Raw genomic sequence first — 18,962 nt, forward strand, 5'->3', positions numbered from 1 at the left:
TGGCCTGTGCCCTTGCGAAGTCCATCAACTCTACCTCCACCGCTCTGGATGCCCTGGCCTCCGAGCAGCAGGAACTTCGTCAAGCGACCCTAGACAATCGTGCCGCTATTGATTATTTGTTGTTGTTACATCACCAAGGTTGTGAGAATGTATGTGTTGTTTTAATCTTTCTGATAATTCCCAGTTGATCCACATGAAAGTGCGTGAGCTGCAAGAAGTTGTATCTAATCTGAAGTATGATGTTTTGCCCCATTGGTGGTCAGCCCTCTGGAGCTGGCTGCCGGGAGGATGGTTGAGCGCTATTGTACAGCTCTGCATTGGTTTAATTGTGTGCCTTGTTATCGGATCTTGTTTCGTTCAATGCGTGTCTAATATTGCCTGTAACGTGTGTAAGAAACCCCTCGCATTTCCCTTACCCCGCAACCAAGTTCTAATGTTGCACAAGCAGCTTGGTCAACTTGACCAAACGGCGGAGGAGACAAGCGTCCCTTTAAATCGCCCCTTAGCGTTTCGGCCCCCCGTTTTCTAAAATGTAAAAAAGGAGGAGATGTAGTAGTGCACTGCCGACCCAGCAGTGCCGTAGTAGAACGTTGGGACGCCAACGGACCTGCGGCCTTGCCGGTCGCATCGCACCCCCACTCCTCATCCCCCCATGAGTCACGGGTCGTGAACTGTCTGGCTCAATCACCGGGCACAGGGACAATGGTCTTGCCCCCAGGTGAGGATTAGGCTCAGACGCGTACGCTCTTCTCCGCACGTAGCCAGATGAGATCATGCATCACCTGATGATCTCCCGACCTCCCGCTCTCCCGGAACTCCCCCCAGTCCTCCCTCCTACACGCCCCCGATAGAGTAACAATAAAAGGTGCCAGGAACCGGCAGACGGGAGATTCGCTAGGAACACGGACCTCCGGTCTCCCGCTGCTGGCGATCTCCACCAGATGTTATCTCCGCGTCTCGTCTCGTTCTTACGCTGACCGCGTGGGTCGACTACAATGGAGGTGTGAAAGGAATGTATGTCTGAATAACCAAAGATGAAAACTGATATAGATGAACTCAGAAAATTCGAGGTGGCGAAGTGAAAGCATTTGGTGGTTCTTTGTTCACACCATTCTTGAAAGTATGTAGTAACTATCCATTGGAGTGCTATGTGGTTTCCGGGCTGTATGGCCGGGTTCTAGCAGCATTCTCTCCTGACGTTTCACCTGCATCTGTGGCTGGCATCTTCAGCTGACTTTTCAGCACCAGCTATGGAATATCTGAAGATACCAGCCACAGATGCAAGGCAAAGCGTCAGGACAGAATGCTGCTGGGAACACGATACCATACCAGCCAGGAAACCAGACTAACCTCCAGTGAGTTCCAGCCGGTGAGGAAACTATACGACAGCTATCCATTTATTTAAGACATTCTTTTTCTGTCCCCCCCCCTTTAAAAAAAATGGGTAGCAGAAGAAAGTTAGAGAAAGACATCATTTCTCCTGTGCTGTTCAATTATTTCCCCAAACTTTAGCCTTGGAAAGGTGTCTTTGCCCAACCATGTATGCATAAGCCCTGACTCAGCTCTGCCTGGGTCTTGCAGAAATTTCCACATGTTATGTAATTAGTTAAGACCGCTTAACTGAGTGGGTCAAGATAAAACCAAGGATCACTGCTGTCTGGTGTTGTGTCTTTTCATCATGTGACCCAAGTACAATAGATAGATAGCCTTTCTTTAGCCATTTTATCTTCTAGGGATTGTTCAGGCTTGATTTGATCGAGAATGCACATTTGCCTTTTTGGCAGTCCCTAGTACCTGTAGCATTCTCCTCCCAACACCACAGTTCAGATAAATCAACTTTCTTCCTGTCAGTTTTCTTCACGGTCTGATTTTCACACTCATAAATAATAATGGGGAATACTGGAGCATGAATTATCTTGGTCGCCAACAGCATTCATGTCAGGAACTGCGCCTCATGATGGAGGGGCATTCCTAGCTTATTGCTTTTGGAACGGTTTATATTGCTGAGATGGTATCTGGGAGACAGAGGGGTGCTTTCATTTTGATGTAATTGTTGCAGGATATATGTAACCAGCTTGCTATATATAATGGGCCTTTCTTTTCCCTCTCGATCTTAACATGGATTGTAGATAACTAGGCTGACCCTGGTGAGTTATTCCCAAGAGAAAACAGGATGTGTCTGTTGCCCTGCGGGGGTAGGTGAGCCAGGTGGCTGTATCTTTTCCTATTGCAGACCTTGGGGCACCTAAGCTCCAAAACAACCCTTTTCATACATTCTCTGGGAAAGCGGGAGGGGGGACCTTTGGGGAATAAAGGGGCCTAGCAAAGCCAGGTCTAGTAGAACTGGCTTTCTCACGCTGGGTGCTTTGCTGCCTTTCAATAAATGCTACTGATCAAGAATCCAGAGTCTGTTTATTGGCTGAAGGTCCGAGACCTAACAATACAACAGCATACAGCATACAATTCTTACAATTAAGGATCTTTTCTAGCTCCTTCATGGCTACCCTTTTCAGTCTCCCGATTTCATAGCTGGAATCTCCATTTTGGTTGATGATGAAGCCAAGGAGAAAAAGTATCTTCTGACAATTTCAGTTTCTTTATTGTCACACCAATAAAGTAATTTTACTAATGGGTGGTGTTTATTGAAGAGCGTAAATGACACAGTTCCGTATCATTGATAGTTCTGCTCAATATATATTGCATTTTTGATTGAATAGGTCAAATTCCCCTGATTGCATCAACTGGATTGTGCCTTGTTTGATTATATTTATCGCGGTGCGTAACAAACTTTGCACTATTCCATAATTTTGATTGCCCCGGCTATTAGAGGTTGTCCCTTTTTGCTAATCAAATATTGTACTTCATGCAAGAGCACGTACAAAGTCAATGGGCCATCCAATTGTGTTAACTGTGTGGCCCAATATTAGTACAGCCAGGGTTTTTTCTTGATTTGAAAATGGAGCTTAGACCAGTTTGCTCAGATACGTTTCCAACACTCTTGTTGTCTGTCTCTAGTCTCTATTCAGTTAGTCCCAGCAGGACAAAGGATATCTGCTTTTTCATCTGTTTGCCACTTTCTGTAGTTTTGCTTTTTTTTTAAAAAAAAAAAAGAATGCTATTTTGCCTTGTTGCTGTACTTGCACGAGCTTAGGTGCAATTTACATATGCAGTTCTTAGGTATTCTGGATCTTCTGAAACTGGTATTTTAAAATAACAGATACTTTAAATTTTGTGAACAAAGGTAGCAGGTTAGCTTCTTTCTTGGAGGAGCTGCTAATCGTAATGGCTTCTTTATATCAGTTTCTGGGGAGCGTAGATGGGAGAATGCTATAGCAGCCATCCTGCTAATATGTTTCCCAGGGGCAGCTGTTTGACTGCAGCGAACAGACTGCTGAACTTGATGGGCCTTTGATGCTTCATGGCTTTTCTTAGGTTCATAACCTTGACCCTAAAGGTGAGCTGTTCAGTTGCCTGGAAACGCCTCCCCCCCCCCCAAAAAAAACCCCTCCTAATTTTTCAGAAAGTGTTGTACAGCCATAGAGGCAACAGAGATTATATGATCTTGGCAGGAAGCCAGTGAAACAGACAGGAAACTTGAGGACTAGAAAGGCAGATAGGTGGAACATCCCAGCACGGAGTAAGCAACAGGGATGGATGACTAGAAAAAGCAACGTGGAGAAGAAGCAGGAGAATTGTTTGCATTATTCACATGTTAGGGGGCAGGCTAGGATATAAATTTGGGAGAGGGGTTGCCCTGTTGATTTTAAAGAGCTGGACAAATTGCTGCTGGGAAACAGTAGCAGCACATGTGTTCTAATTCGGCATCTTGTGTGCTGACTGTGTTGCAGGGGAGGGGGGGCGGGTATGTGGTGTGGAGGGGACCTGTGGTGGCTCTTAGCAGCCATGTTGGGAATTGGATGGGCAAGCTTGTTGGCCATGCTGGCAGGGGCTGATGGGAATTGTAGTCCATAACATCTGGAGTGCCAAAGGTTTGCCACCACTGTTCTAGAGACTGTGGAATCGGAAGGCTAAAGGGGCAACAGATGCTGGTGTTGGGTGAATTTCACATTTGACTTGAACCCACCAGCCTTTTATTTTGCAGCAAGTGTGGAGTCTCACTAGAAACTATCGATCCTGAAATACTGTCAGTCTGGTATGGTGAATAACCAAGTCCAGTGAGGAGGAGGAGAATTTATTTTCCTTTAAGCATTGTGAGAAGCAAATGATATGGTTCTGTGGCTCTCGGGAGGAGGAATTAGTAGTTGTTGAAAAGACTTGCACTTCCATTAGTGTATAATCGAGGTGTGTAGCGAGGCCAAAAAATGCCCTCTATAGTCATTTCTTCCCACAGCCTCTATAGTCATTTCTTCCCACAGAGCATTTTCTTTTCGCTGAGGAAAATGAATGGAGTGGAAGTATTGAATTTATTGCTTCTGTGAACCATTTTGTGTGCTTCTTTCAAAAAAAAATGAACAAACATACCCTTGAAAGGAATTTATTTTTCTTCACTTTTATCTTGTGCTGCTGCTGGGTTTGGATGTGATAAGCTTTTGACCTTCCCCATTTCTGCTCCAGACTTTAAAATTACAGATCCAGGCAGTGTCCACAGCTTCCAAGTTCTCTGCAAGTGATTTCAACAAATGGGTGAGGAAGTCATTTTGAGTGTGTACATGAGAGGAAGAGAAAGAAAGAAATGGTTCATAGACAGTGTTAACTGTTAGGGAGCTGTTGCCTCGAAAACTGAAGTTGAAAAACTTTCGTCCTTGAAAAAGGAGTGCGGACTTTAGGACAGAGTGAATCTTTATAGGACAGCAAAGAAGCAGTTTCAAATGGCAGCCTCTATAGTCTTATCCGTAACCATATATAGATTTTAAAAGTTGACTGTTGTAGTTCAGATCCACTTGGAATTAAACACTACAACTACTAAGAACATAGCTGGATTCACATCGGCCTCTTCCTCAAATGCAGAATAATGCACATTCAGTCCACTTTCACAATTGTTTAAGAGTGGATTTTGCTGTTCAAAACAATAAAATCCATCTTCAAAGTGCATTGAAAGTGGATTGAAAGTGCATTATTCTGCATGTGCGGAAGGGGCCATAGCGTAGCATTAACTTTCCAACAGTAGTCAGCCAGATGCTTTGGAGACATGCGCTCAAGCAGGAAAGAAACTATTTTTCACTCAGTGGGGAAAAAAGGAATATCAATAAGATAACAAAGATTCCCTTTCCTTAACCTGAAGCGGTTCCTAAGAGGGATTTGTTGATAGCAAAGATGAGTCTTTGCAGGACTGTTCGTGAGAGGCAGGCTGTACATGTGACATCCTAGCATGTGGCTGCAGAAGCTCCTGGAAAGGAATTGCTGGGAGGATTCAGAGTTCAACCAATGCTGGACCTGCCAATTGATTCTTGGAAACCTGACCTTGTACCAGACAGCTTTCTGAAACCCCTCTGGCTTCCCTGACCTCAGGCTGCACACCTTTGAGTTCAGTCTGTGTATTGCTCTTCTGAAGAAGGCATGTACGGATAGGAGCCATCCTCTGGCATTCTCATGCAAAGATAATGACTCTCTTCCACTCATGCTCTGAACTGTTTACCTATTGTACTAGTATATAGATCTGTATTAATATAAATCAGCCATCACCTACCTTTCCTCATCTTCAAAAGCAAAAACAGTTGTTGATCAGTGGCTTCTGACAAAGTAGGCTGAAGTGCACAAAAGTTTGCCTTAGGATATGAATCTGTTAAGTGCCACTGGACTCTTGTTTATTTTTTGTTCTTTCTCAAGGTGCATTTATTTGCTATCGATGACGATTTTAGCAGGTTTTCTGTTTTTCGTGAAACAGGACACTGCTTTGAAAAAGCCCCGAGAAGTATTCAGGCTTCCTGCAGACTTGACGGCTTGTGACGATCGACTGTGTGCGTCGATGCATTTTACGTCTTCTACCTGGGTAACGCTTTCCGATGGAACAGGGAGGCTGTATCTGATCCAGACTGGCAAGCGTGGCGAAGGTGCCTGTGAAAAATGGGAAGTAAGTCTTGAAAAAGATCGCTCTTTTCCATTGGCAGTGGAAGCTTAAGATGAATGTTTGAAGGTGTCCTGTTTCTATCCCTCACTTGGCCAGAAGGTACCCAGGATAAAATCACAAATGACACCACTTACAACTCTCTATATGCCTTCTGTGTTCTTAGCACCACCACTAACACAACATGAGACTTTCATTGCCCAACTTCCTTTTTTCTGATTCCACTGGAGTACAGTCTAGGAAAATGCATCATTTTTTAAGTTGCTCTTGATTTTAAAAAATGCTGTAGTTTTACAGTGAGGAAGTGCCAGACTAAAATCTGAAGATGCAGGGCTTTTCTGCAAAGGTTTCCTGGGTGACCTTAGGACTGTCAGCCTAGCCTACCTCCTAGGGTGGTTGTGAGGATAAAATGGAGGGAAGGGGAACAGTGTAAGCTACATTGGATCACAGTTGGGGAATAAGGTGGGATATAAATGAAGTAATTAAAGTTAGTAATAATTCATTGCAGAGCTCAAGAATTCTGAGGCACTGTACCATGGCACCTATACATTTCATTGTAGCACTTAGTATTTTCAGTGTCACTTATTGTAAGTGCCTCTTGGTGATTCTCAAAAATATAAAGTTTACTTGGGTGGGGAATAGAGGTCAACTTTTTGTTGTAATGATACCCATGGCTACCCCATATTAATTTATATGTTGCAACACTTTTTGTGTAAGCTTAAAAAAATGACAAGGAACTGTGAAGACTTTAGGGTTAGGCTTTATGGGAGCAATCATGAGAAAGTAGGGTCATTAAAATATAAAACCCTGAAAATTTAGTCCGGCTCCTAAATTTTTAGGGTGTTTCATTAGTCTGAAGAATTTCAATTGACAAACTGTGGTTTATGCTCATTGTCACCCCACCTTTCTGAGGGCACAAGGCACCTTCAAACTGTGGTTTGTAAACCTAGTTCATGGAGTAGTCACAAACTGGAGCTTCCCAGTTTGGATGTACCTAGGAAGTAACTGCCCTAACCTGAATGGGCCAGGCTAGCCCATTCTCAACAGATCTTGGAAATTAAGCATGGTCGGCCTTGGTTAGTATTTAGAAGGAAGTCCAGGGTTTTGGCCCAGAGGCTGGCAATGACAAACCACCTCCGAAAATCACTTGCCTTGAAAACCCCTCACGTAGTGCTGTAAGTCAGTTGAGACTTAACCGCAGAAGTACCTGATCATTTCATTGTCCTGCAGGTTCATGGGGTTGGATCCAGACTAAATTGCCTTCCCCATTCAGAACACACATACACACACCCTGCTGTTCTTGAGGCTCTTCTGCCCCTCCTCCAGAGCAGCATTTGGTGAAGATCAGAGGGCTGTGTGTATGGGGGGGGGGTGCTTCTGGGAAACTTAATCTGTTGTTTGGCCAATACATCTGAGCCAAGTCTGTGTTTGAACAGGTTGAGGTCTGCTTTCCATTTGAGTCACACACCAAGAAGTGAGGCCACACCATGGCCTGGAAGTCTGAGTTATAAAACGAATGGTGGAGGCTCCAGCTTTTAACATGTATTTTCTGGGAATGATTGACATAGAAACGATTGTGTGATATTAATACTTACTATTAATTCCAGTGGTAAGAGTATTTTTATTTCTTCGTGTTCTGCCATCAAGTCATATCTGACTTATGGAGACCCTGTAGGGTTTTCTAGGCAACAGAACTTTGCCATTTGCCGTGCCTCCAGGTGACACCCGTGGCGTTCCTTGGAGATCTCTCATCCAAATACTTTCCAGGTTCAAGGCTGAGAGTGTGACTGGCCCAGGGTCAAGTTTCCATGGCAGAGTGGGATTCGAACCTGGGTTTCCCAAATCCTAGTCTGACATTTTGACCACTAAACCCTTCTGGCTCTTGGAAAAAGTATACTTGAGTTAAAATTGAGATGTTAAACCATTTTTTGTTTCAGTTGTAAAGATTCAATAGAATACTCAGATAAATGTGCCTTCCATTTTCTGGAGTTGTTACTGTTCTTCGAAGTGTGACTTTGCATGCAGTTCTCTTAATTTAGCGGGTTCTCGAAATGTAAAAATTGATTTTGCTCACAAATCGCTAGATTCGTGACTGAATTCATAAGGAGAGTTCAATATTTAATATACATGGTGGGAGGAAATTTGCCAGCACTCCAACATTAATTAGTTTTAGGTGGATACTAATAATAGCATTACACCAACATCATTCTTATGCAGTGGAATCCATTTTCCTTGCTTGATTTCCCAGTAGCCCAAGATTCCTGAGCAAAATCTTCAGAAATCCCAAATGACAAAATTATGCAGCATAGAAATGCAACTCTTTTTTTGCTCCTCATGCCACAGTAAAAGGCATAGTAACAGCAGAAATACTTAGCATTTGTGTAACCTTCCAGAGTTTTTGAAGCATTTCACATTCAGTACTCCTCAAAGTGGCTCTGTTAGGCAAGTCAACAATATTATCCCCATATCGTAGATCAGATTGCAAAGGCTCAAGTTGCCCTTTACTTAAACCTAATTTGTGAGTTCACAGATGAGGCAATACTTGTATTAGAGATTTCCTGACTTACAGTTTTAGTAGCAATGCTTACATTATGGAAGTACGTGTGCTATGAAAGCAGAGTAAAACATTTCCAAGAATATTTGGCTGTCTGCTTTTTTCTGGGGAGACGTAAAGGTGCTGGTAGGGCCCAAGCCTGTTCTTTACGTGAAAGGTGATGACCATGTTGTACCCCTGTGCAAAGCCTTGCCCCTCATTTAGTTTCTGGGGTGTGAAAATGAGGAGATACCTGGTAGATACCGAGCCAGTGGTTTTGCAAGCTGCATGTTGACCATGCATTTGCTGGACAGTTAGAAGAACCTGGTGGAGCTAGAAAATATATGAAATTCAAACACACTAGGATCAGTTCTTTTAAAAAAAGATGTAATTCTGAAAAAGTGGATAGGGGAGAGAGATCTCTTGAGCATTTGTAATTATTGATTGAGTTAATGAAGTGTCTCCTCCTGTAATCTTTGTAAACCTCACCCTGATTGTTCTGTTTAATCTAGAGTGTGCACTTGTGTATTCAGAAAGCATCGCTGTAGCTAACCTGGATCTGTCTCTCCTTCAGATATCATTCAATGAAGACTTTGGGAGTCCCTTTGTTCTAGTTCATAGCACCTCCTTCGTGAAGTCCAATTTGCATTCCATAAGTGTACTACTCTTGCGAGTGGAGAAAGATGAACTGGACGTTCACGGCAGCGGCTTCCATGTTTCATTGGAGTGGGTCACAATTAGCAAAGTGGCTAAAGAAGGTGAGTAATCTACTGATTTTTCTTCTATTTATATGAAAGGGATCCTATGGTAGCTTCTCTTAACTGCTGGCACAGTTCTAGTTCTAAAGTTGCCGTTGGTGTGCATGGGCATGGCGTCATGGAAAAACAGTTGCTGTAATATTTCGTTGCTAAAGCCCTATCTCCTTCTGTTTCGTTTTTAAAAACTTATTTTTTTAGTTGAAGTTCTCTCGTCTTAAAACTTTCAAGGAAGGGAGAAGGAAAATGCAGAGTGAAGCAGGAGCTTATGGATTCAAGCTTTAAATGGGAGTCTCAAGCATCTTAGGAGGCAATCCAGAAGATGCATCCAAAAGGGAAAAAGAGGCACTTACTTGGGTTAGGACAGGAAGTTCATGGCAGCACATCTGGGTGGCTTGGAGTCAGAGGGAACGTACTGGTACTTCCACGTGCATGCCCACCCAAAGAACTGGGAGCCTGTGGGAGCCCACAGGAACTTCCAGGGCATGCTAAGGAACCGCCACCATGGTAGCAGTTATGACCAGTAGACTCTCATCTGGAGCACTGGATTCAATTCCCTGCTTCTCCATGTGAAACCTGCTGGGTGACCTTGGGCCAGTCACAGTTCTCTCAGAACTCTCTCAACCCACACAGGGGTGGGGGGCAATGACAAACCAGCTTTGAACATCCCTTGTCCTGAAAACCTTATGGGGTTGCCATACATCAGCTATGACTTTTCATCACGCATATACACTCAAGAGACCACATTCAAGGTATATAGCCGAACACGATATGGATACAGATTCTGGCGTCAGTTATGGGGATAGAAACTTCAACAGAAAGGCCGTTTCCCTACGGCCACGCTCGGGGGGTGCGTTGGCGTATACGACGCTGATGCACCCCACCCCCCCCCCGGACCGTTTGCATGAACGGTCCCGGTAGGGGAGGGGAAGACAGCGCAGTGTTGCGCCGTCGCCCGAACGCCTTCCCTTCCCTCCGACCTTCCGGCACATCGCCCAGGCCAGGGGACACGCCCCACTGCCATGTGCGACAGTTCTGGAGTTGCAGGGCAGGGGGGCATGTCCCCATGCCTGGACAATGCGGCAGAAGGTCGGAAGGAAGGGAAGGCATTCGGGAAAGGGGGGGTGGCGCCTTCCAGCCGCTGCCGTTCGGACGGCAGCTGTTGGAAGCCGCTGTTTCCGAAATACCTCACCCAGGGAGCGAGGTTCGGAAACAGCTGCTTCGCGCCACTCAGGGGTTGCAAGGCCGCCGTGCGAACCCCTCACCAGGGATGCTGTTTTTAGCGTCCCTGGGTCGCTGTATTCCATAGAAACTTCCTTTTTCCCAGGCTTGAAGAAAGACAGGGGGAATCCAGATCAGCCAACAGCTATGTTCTCTGATTGGCCAAGGGGGAAACAGAGGGAGTTTGTAGGTCCTGGGAAGATCCCTAGATCAGGAAAGTATGGGAGGTTGCTAAGCAGAGAGAGGTGTATTCATGACAGTTACCTCATTAAGCTGGGACCTGGAATAGGAAATTCCAGGTAGCCTGTATGTGGTTGAAGAACCTTTTAAAGTTGTGAATGCTGATGTGAGTAGGCCTTGGCCAGCAGGAATGGGGACGAAGTGTCTTATTATTCATTTTTGTCTAATTGTACAGTGTGATCACAGCTGGCATAGTATTAGTTTCTTTTTCATTGTGTGGGATCCCCTTACAACCTGGTGTAAATGAAACTAAAATCCATCTAGCTGGAGCAATTTAAGGACATCTGCTCAGAGCTTGGTGTGCCTTGACTTTGGTCATTGTGGCCAGGACAAGCTGGGAGAGCCCTGCATTAAGCATGTGATTTTTATTCCTAGCCACATAGTCCCTTTTTGTTTGAAAGGCAAGCTTGAACAAATTAAATGTCATTGTTCTTTTCATTAGGTGTCCAAGAGTATGTGGTTTCTAAGTGTCAGGCTCTTCACGGAAAGTCAGTTCCTCATTACGCAGCCATCGAGCCCAGCAGCGACGGTCTAATGGTTGTCTCTTACAAACCCTTTGCTTTTGTAAAGCCGAACGGTGAGAACGAGCATGAGGAAAGCGAGAAGGGGCTGGAGGATGCAAAGAAGAAAGGTAACCCTGAATTCCTGATTAGGTATACGCATTTGACTTGGAGCCCATTTTGTCTAAAACGTCTATAAATGCTGTTCTTGTGTGACCTACTGGGACCCACAAAAGCCCACAGAAATGCTTCTTGCACTGCTTCTAGAAGATGTTCCAATTCTGGCTTGGGGGTATCTCTGGCGGAAGGATTTTAGGCTGCTGAAGGGCAATGGCTGAGTGTAATTCTGTGTGGTCTAAAACCTTAACGTGATACAAGGGAGGATGGTCTGAAGAAATCATAATGGAATGTCAGGGTGTGTGCCGTCTCAAATACATTAGGCCCAACTATTGCACCAGTTGTCATCAGTCAGGTAGACTGCCACTGTAGATGTTGGAGCACAAATACATCAAGTTATTTAATTCATGTATACCCTACCTTTCTCCCCAGTGGCAGCTTCCACCAGCCTCCCAACCCAGGAATGCCCCCCTCCTTGACTGCTGTCCTATGCCACCAAAAACTGTAGTGTAAACCTGTTTTGCCTATGAAACTATTCAGATGGCAAGATAATTTTTAAATTTCCCTCCTCTTTGTGCCACCCTCCTTTGGAGGCAGTGTGGCACTGCCTTTGCCACGCTGTCCCTGCCACTGCGAAGCTCCACCCACCCCGGTCTGGATAGAGCTGCAAGTCTTCTGCTTATGAAGGGCAAAATGTAAATGAGTTAGTTACTTTTTAAACAATGAGCCCACTGGCTAATTGTCTCAGAGATGAGAACCCGAAGGACCCAAATGTTTCTGTGTGTACAGAAACATACCCTCAAAGAGGGGCTGTTCTGATATTCAGCCTTGCAAAAGTCAAATCCCTGGCCCTGAAGTTCTAACATGATCTCTCGTGCACCCTGTAAAGTTTGATGTCCATCATCTGCCTCTTTTTCTCCTTTTAATGAACTGCATGCAGGACGTCAAGTGAACAGCTCAGATAATTGTCCATGTGAGGTTTTCTTGAAAGGCTCAATAGCCTGATGGCTTTTACCTGAGGCTGTGGTAGCCTAATGCAGGTAACACCTCAAGACATAAACTGACAACCAAAATCAGTTTGCCTCTCCACATGCATTTCACATTATTGATTATATGAAGTGGTGTTGACTCCTGAAGCCACAGGACGCAGTCAGGTTGCTGGGCAGATGATACGAAAGGCTAATCCGGCATAGTAAATCTGAGGTTTGTGTTTTAAAGCCTTTCCTCTCTGAAGAAACCTTATACTTCTTTAAATGCTGATAATTGACTTGTATGCAAACACTCCTTTTAGTCAAGTCAGAAGCCTTCCTCCAACTTAAGTGCCTCTTCTGCCAGAGGACAAGTGACAACTTGGTGAAAAACTCCTTAGTCTAGAGACAGCGTTCAGCTCTGATGGGAAGATACACCCACCCCTCACCCCCTGGATTTATTATTAATACTGTGGTAATTAACCTTTTTAACCAGTGCTTCAGTGGTAAACTCTCATGCATGAATATGAACTGTAGCGTATTTTCAATCTCAGATGCCTCCGTGTGTGTTATTTCTAGCCTGTTGAGTTAGGGAGTCGGCAGCAGCGCAGTAGGGGAGAGTTAGCTGGTAATGTATTTTTTGCCATGGAATTTCCCATTGTGGTCTTGGAGCACTGCAGATCTCTGCTGCTTGTGCCATTCGCAGTGTCCATTTTACAGATCTTCTAGTCACAGCACAACTTGGTATATATATTAAAGCCAAGAGTAGGAAGCCAATGCAAAACAGAGCATATTAGTGTTTTGGATTGTGAAGACTACTGTAGTGCTCTTGTAAACTTCTTGATCTACAGACTTGAATGTGATCATGTTTGTTTTATAGTCACATACTATTTAATGCACAGGACCCGTAACATGACTGGTTAGTGAACATCAACAAATTCTGCTCCTGTCGGGTACCATTTTGCCATCATCATGTGCAACATGATGTGTATCTCATTTAGCTGTGTATCTCATAGCAGCCATTTTTTGTTGACTCTGCTTCCTGTGGCAGCCATTTTGGATGATGGCCACCACACCTTCTCTCAGGATTCCAAAGGTATCCATGAGCTCATATGGCTACCATCAGGTGTGCCTAATCCCCACCCCCACCCCATTTGTCGCATTTGGTGCAACTTCCCCATGTCCTGACACCACAACTTATATTTTTCTGCCCTTTGCCATTAATGTAGAGCTGGCCTGGAAAAACGCCTGGTAAGGTCAGGAGAAAGGTATGCAGTCCTAGCTGTTCAGTCGTCCCCGAGGAAAATAATGTGTGCTCCCCAAGTTACGTATTTACTTCTGTGTTTCCGTTTGTAGAGCCCCTCTACTACTGGCAACAAAGTGAAGACAATTTGACAGTCACTTTGCGCCTCCCGAAAGAATTCACAAAGGAGGGCGTACAAGTCCGCTTTTCTCCGGATACTATCAGCGTAGCGCTGAAAGATCTGCCCCTTCCTCTGTTGGAAGGAAGCCTTTATTCATCGATTGACCATGAGAGTTCGACGTGGATAATTAAAGAAAATAACAGGTATTTATTGTAATACTGCATAGTCTGGTTAATCTTGTGCCTTTGTAGCTGAGCAAACAAGTAACCCAAGTTTGACTTCTGGCCTTTTTCTAGTCACTTGGCTTCTATGAAATTGTAGCAAATGGATGGCTGATTTGTTGTACTAAATAGGATGTTGCCAGGAGATGCTACAGTTGGCCATGGACAGAGTTGGCCATGGCTGTGCCATAAAACCAAGCCATATGCTATGGATAGGTTTCTGACTTCCTTACCTGCACCTTCTTTTTGTTTGTGTGAATAGCAGGCCCTTTCCATCAAGTCAAATCCAAGTGGTCTGAAAAAACAGGAGGGTTGGACAGGGCATCTGTCAGGAAGGGGTTTCCGGACATCAAAGAGGGGGCTGTGTTCTGTTATGTTAATGAACCTTCACTTTACTTTCGTTTTCCCACCTCCTCTTGAATTGCAATGTAGTGAATTGGGGCACCCAGGTGGCGGTGCCTGACCTTATCTCTTTGCACCAGCCTTCAGCAAGTGACTGCTGTAGCATCCCTGTCTTGTTTTACTCTGCCTTTGATATGGGGCAAGAAGGAGGGAGGGGGGAGCACCCAGGAATGAAAGGTTGTACCCGAAATCAATTCTTTAGAACTGGCTTCTTGAGCTGTCAATAAAGGCTTCTGATTTGAAATTTAGAGTTGTATATTGGTCTGCAGATCCGGGGCTTAACCGCATCCCTCCCTCATCCAGGTTTTGTGTAGCTGTCCAAATTGTACGTGACTATAGGGTAGTTCTTCATAGTTTGATTTTAATTTTTTTGCTAAAGGAGAAATAGAGTGACATTTCCCTAAACTTAATGTTGACTTTTGCTTGAAGATGGAGAGACACTTGCATTAAGCTGAAATAAAAAGTGGGATTTTGTCAGTGTTCCCATTGTGGGTTCCTTAGTGGGGATCAAGTACAAATCAGGCCTCTTCTTTTTGTAAGCCAGTTCTATTCTGCACTCGGTATTGTCTCTGTCTGGTGCCTTTATGCAAACGTGTGCAACTGCTCAGGAGAACTGCCAGATGTGCAGCCTCACAGTGTAGCCTCTGTGGGTGTCTGTTACCAAACTATTCAGTGTTGCAGCCGCTGTTCTGATGGGTTGGAACTCAGAGTTTTGCCTCTCCTTCCTGCAGACTGTCTTCGAGGTAAACCTTTGGTGTTGGATTTCCTTATGTTACCTGCTGGCACACAACTTCTCTCATTTGCTGTGTACTATTGTAGAAAGAGAAATGTGAGTGAAAGCAGCAAAGAGAGATCTATGTACTATTAAGCAAGCAGTAGTCTTAAGACTCATTATTTCTCAATATGGTTTGCTTTCCTGCAGAAGCCGAATAACCTAGCATAAATCTGAATATGTTGAGAAGCAGCATCCTTTTCAGAGCTTTCTGCTTTAATTAACTGGTACCACGTCAGTATTCCGATAAAGGAGTCTGCTTTCCAAGGCATATTTATTTATTTATTTGGAGCGTTTCTGCCCTGCCTCTGCAGGGAACCTTGCCCAAGGCAACGCACCACAAAAATAACACAAAGCAATACAACTGGTTCAAAGCAATTCCACCCATAAACTTCTCAGCAGTAAAGCAATCGATAGTCAGAAGTATAGACTGAGGGTGGACCAAGGAGAGGAAATTAAAATACCAATTGTAAAGAGATGATGTAAAAACCTGTTGGGGGAAAATGTTTTTGCCTTGTAATAATATAAGTACCAGGCAAACTGTAAGGAATATGGCATTCCATAATTGGAAAGCTACCCATGAGAAAGCCCTGTCTTTAGGATGCTGCTCGCCATGCGTCTGAGGCGGGGAAAGGGTGGGTGGGGTGGGTGTGGCACTGTTAGCAGGCCTTATGGCAATGATCTTAGCTGATAGTGGCAGGTAGCTCTCCCAAGTTTTCACCCTGCCTGCTTATCTCACTGTTCCTACTGCCCACCAGAGGGCCAACAGTTTTGGCATTCTATAAAATACTGTTTTCCCAAGGGGAGAACTAATAATGTATATTCAAGAGATGATGCACTGAGGTAAAGGAGTATGGAAATGGTGGGGAAGTCATTAATTAATGGAGATTGATAGGTATGGCTTTGTCTAGTGACAGTAGATAAATTTGGTGTACAGGCACTAGTGGCAGCATTTTAAAGAGGCCAGGATGCACTGCTGCAGTTATTCAGGAGGCTCCGTGTAGGACTTTTGTTACCTTTAATTGAAACAATATTTTGTACTTTTTAATTTTGTTTTTTTTTACAGTTGCATTATTTAGCACAGTGGTTCTCAACCTTCCTAATACCACAGCCCTTTAATACAGTTCCTCATGTTGTGGTGACCCCCAACCCTAACATTTATCCATTTTACAGATGAAGAACACTGAGAGTCCTAGGCGACCCCTGTGAAAAGGTCGTTCGACCCCCAAAGGGGTCCCGACTCCCAGGTTGAGAGCAGAAGATTTAACATAAATACGCCATACCAACTTCAGGGTTTTTTTAGCAATGTGTGTTTTGTGCATGAACTACTGGAACTGTTGTGGATGAAATACTGGGATTTTAACAGTCTTGCCGCCAACCATTTTATACCGTTTGCCTGTGTGGGAGGAGATTTGTTCTGTGCCCTGAATTGCTCTCTGGAAAATAGGCTGGCTAATGGTAGAATGTGGGCATTCACTTCATGCAAAGGAAGGAACGAAGGAAGCTTTGACATTGGAAAGTTTATTCCCACAAGCCTCCTTGGTCTCTGAGGTGCTACTGGATTTGAAACTAACTGTTCTAACGGCAGACCAACATGGCTACCCTCTGAAATTATCTCCCTCAAACTGTTTTGTGTGTAGTTGGATCCAGACTAAATTTACCACTAGCAAAACAGGAGATATCATTTCCACCAAATCTCACTTCCTACTGTAGATTCCCAATCAACAGTGGAGACAGGGCCCTTTCAGTGGTGGTACCTCGCCTTTGCAACACTCGTCCTTATGATGCTTGTCTTGTGCCTGTTTTACTGTCTTTCAGGCACCAAGCCGAAACATTCCTTTTTACTCTCATTTTTAAATGGGTTTTTTTTATTTTACCAGTTTATTTTAAATGGACATCTGGTCGGAGGCTGTTTTGTTTTATTTATTTTATTTATTTAGAACATTTATTAGCTGCCTTTCTCCCTTGCAGGTGGCTTACAATATAAACAAAACACTATTTTAAAAATAATTGACTGTTGGGGGTTTTCCGGGCTGTGTGGTCGTGGTCTGGTAGTTTTTGCTCCTGATGTTTCACCCGCATCTATGGCTGGCATCTTCATATGGTAAGATGTGTTTCTCTTCGTGGCACAGTGTGAAGTGATTGTGTGGCGGGGGATATGTTTGTCTACCTCATGGGGGAGGGGGTGTTTGGGGCACATTTTGCATGTATCTAGATGCAGTTCAATTGCAGTTGAATTTGCAGCAGCATTTGCAGTTGCATTGAAATATCTCTGGGTTTTGGTTTTTGGTGTTGATGTTTTTTAGAACTGGTAATCAGGTTTTGTTGATTTTCTGACTCTTTTCCTTTTTGTTGAAACTGTCCTGGTGTTTGTGCATTTCCCTGTGTAGTCTGGCATGGTAGCCATCGGAGTTGTCAAAAATTTATGTTTCTTCAAATAAGATCCTATGCACAGCTTGGTTTAGAGCATGTTCAGCTGCTGCTGGATTGGTCAGCAGTGCCTTTCCTGTACTTTAGGAGAAAAAAGTACCAGACCCTGGAAAATCCACAAACAGGCCAGAAAATCCACAACAGCCTGCTGATTCTGTCATGAAAGCCTTTGACAATACAATAATAATAGCTAAATAATAATAGCCAATAATAATAGCTAAATCAATCAAATGCAGTCCTGAATAAAACTGTTTTCTACTGCAGCTTCTGAACTCTCTTCAAGGGTAGCCCCAAGTGGAGTGCATTGCAGTAGCCCAGTCTGGATGTAACTAATGAATGGATCACTATGGCTAGATCCAGGAATGGTTGCAGTTGACTCACTGGCTTGAAGCTAGGCCAGGGGTAGGGAACCTGCGGCTCTCCAGATGTTCAGGAACTACAATTCCCATCAGCTTCTGTCAGCATGGCCAATTGGCCATGCTGGTAGAGGCTGATGGGAATTAACGGATTCCCTGAAGCTCTGGAGAGCAGGACCTGGCTAAACACAAAAGCACTCTGAACCACACCAGTCACCTGAGTTTCTAAGGTGACTGCTATGTCGAGCTGCATTTCCAAGCTGCAAACCTGGCTTTTCAAGGGGAGTGTAACACCATCCAAGGCGAGAGAGACCTTATGTCCCAGATCTGCCTTTGTACAAACTCAAAGAATCTGTCTGATCAGGATTTAAGTTGGAAGCTTCTTCACCCTCATCCATTTTTAATGCTGTTTATGGCTAGCAGTTTATTTTTAACAGCTTGTTGTTTTAATTGCATGTTGCCTCAAGCAGAACTTGGAAGAGGTGGCATAAAATATTCTAAATAATTGATTTTTGCCCTTTGTGCAGTTATTGAGGGCTGCTGCTCCTGAGGAAGTCAGGGAGATCAGAGAGCTACAGCGAGTGAGGTGGAGAGGCGGGAAAGTTCTGTTCCCCAGACAAATTTAGTCTAGATCCAACTGAATGATTTTTATTTCAGATGTTGTCCTTGGGATATCTGTGGGTATCATCCAGACACATTTTCCTCCTCTTCTGCAACTCCAGCATGAGTGTCAGAGGCTACTGAGTATGACAGCAGTTTTATTGCGTTGTGCACTGCCATAAAAAACCTGTGAGGTTGCCTGCGTAAGAGGGTATCCGTTGGACACTAATGTTGTATATTCAACTCTTTCATGGGGATGAGCGCGGAACAATGTTTTTGATTAAGTTGCAGCAGGGCTGAGTTTCTGTTTTAACAAAGGCAACACTGTTTACACTTGGAACCAAACCGCAGATGGAAAAGTAAAGGGATTTACATCATTTTCATGCAAATTTAGATGATTATTCTACTGCTTCAGAGGAAATCTTCAGAACTAATTCAAATAATGAGAGGAAAATGTA

General features: G+C 44.1%; 1 protein-coding gene across 1 annotated transcript in view; it reads left to right on the plus strand.

The window, feature by feature from the left end:
• NUDCD1 (NudC domain containing 1) overlaps positions 1–18,962 on the plus strand; it is a 51,914-nt gene that overhangs the window by 10,649 nt on the left and 22,303 nt on the right. The window contains exons 3-6 of the mRNA XM_048507988.1: positions 5,846–6,031; positions 9,133–9,316; positions 11,217–11,405; positions 13,716–13,926. Of these exons, the coding sequence (XP_048363945.1) occupies positions 5,846–6,031; positions 9,133–9,316; positions 11,217–11,405; positions 13,716–13,926 (770 nt within the window). The remainder of the gene's footprint in view (positions 1–5,845; positions 6,032–9,132; positions 9,317–11,216; positions 11,406–13,715; positions 13,927–18,962) is intronic.

The sequence above is a fragment of the Sphaerodactylus townsendi genome, linkage group LG09, assembly GCF_021028975.2.
Source record: "Sphaerodactylus townsendi isolate TG3544 linkage group LG09, MPM_Stown_v2.3, whole genome shotgun sequence".
NCBI lineage: Eukaryota > Metazoa > Chordata > Lepidosauria > Squamata > Sphaerodactylidae > Sphaerodactylus > Sphaerodactylus townsendi.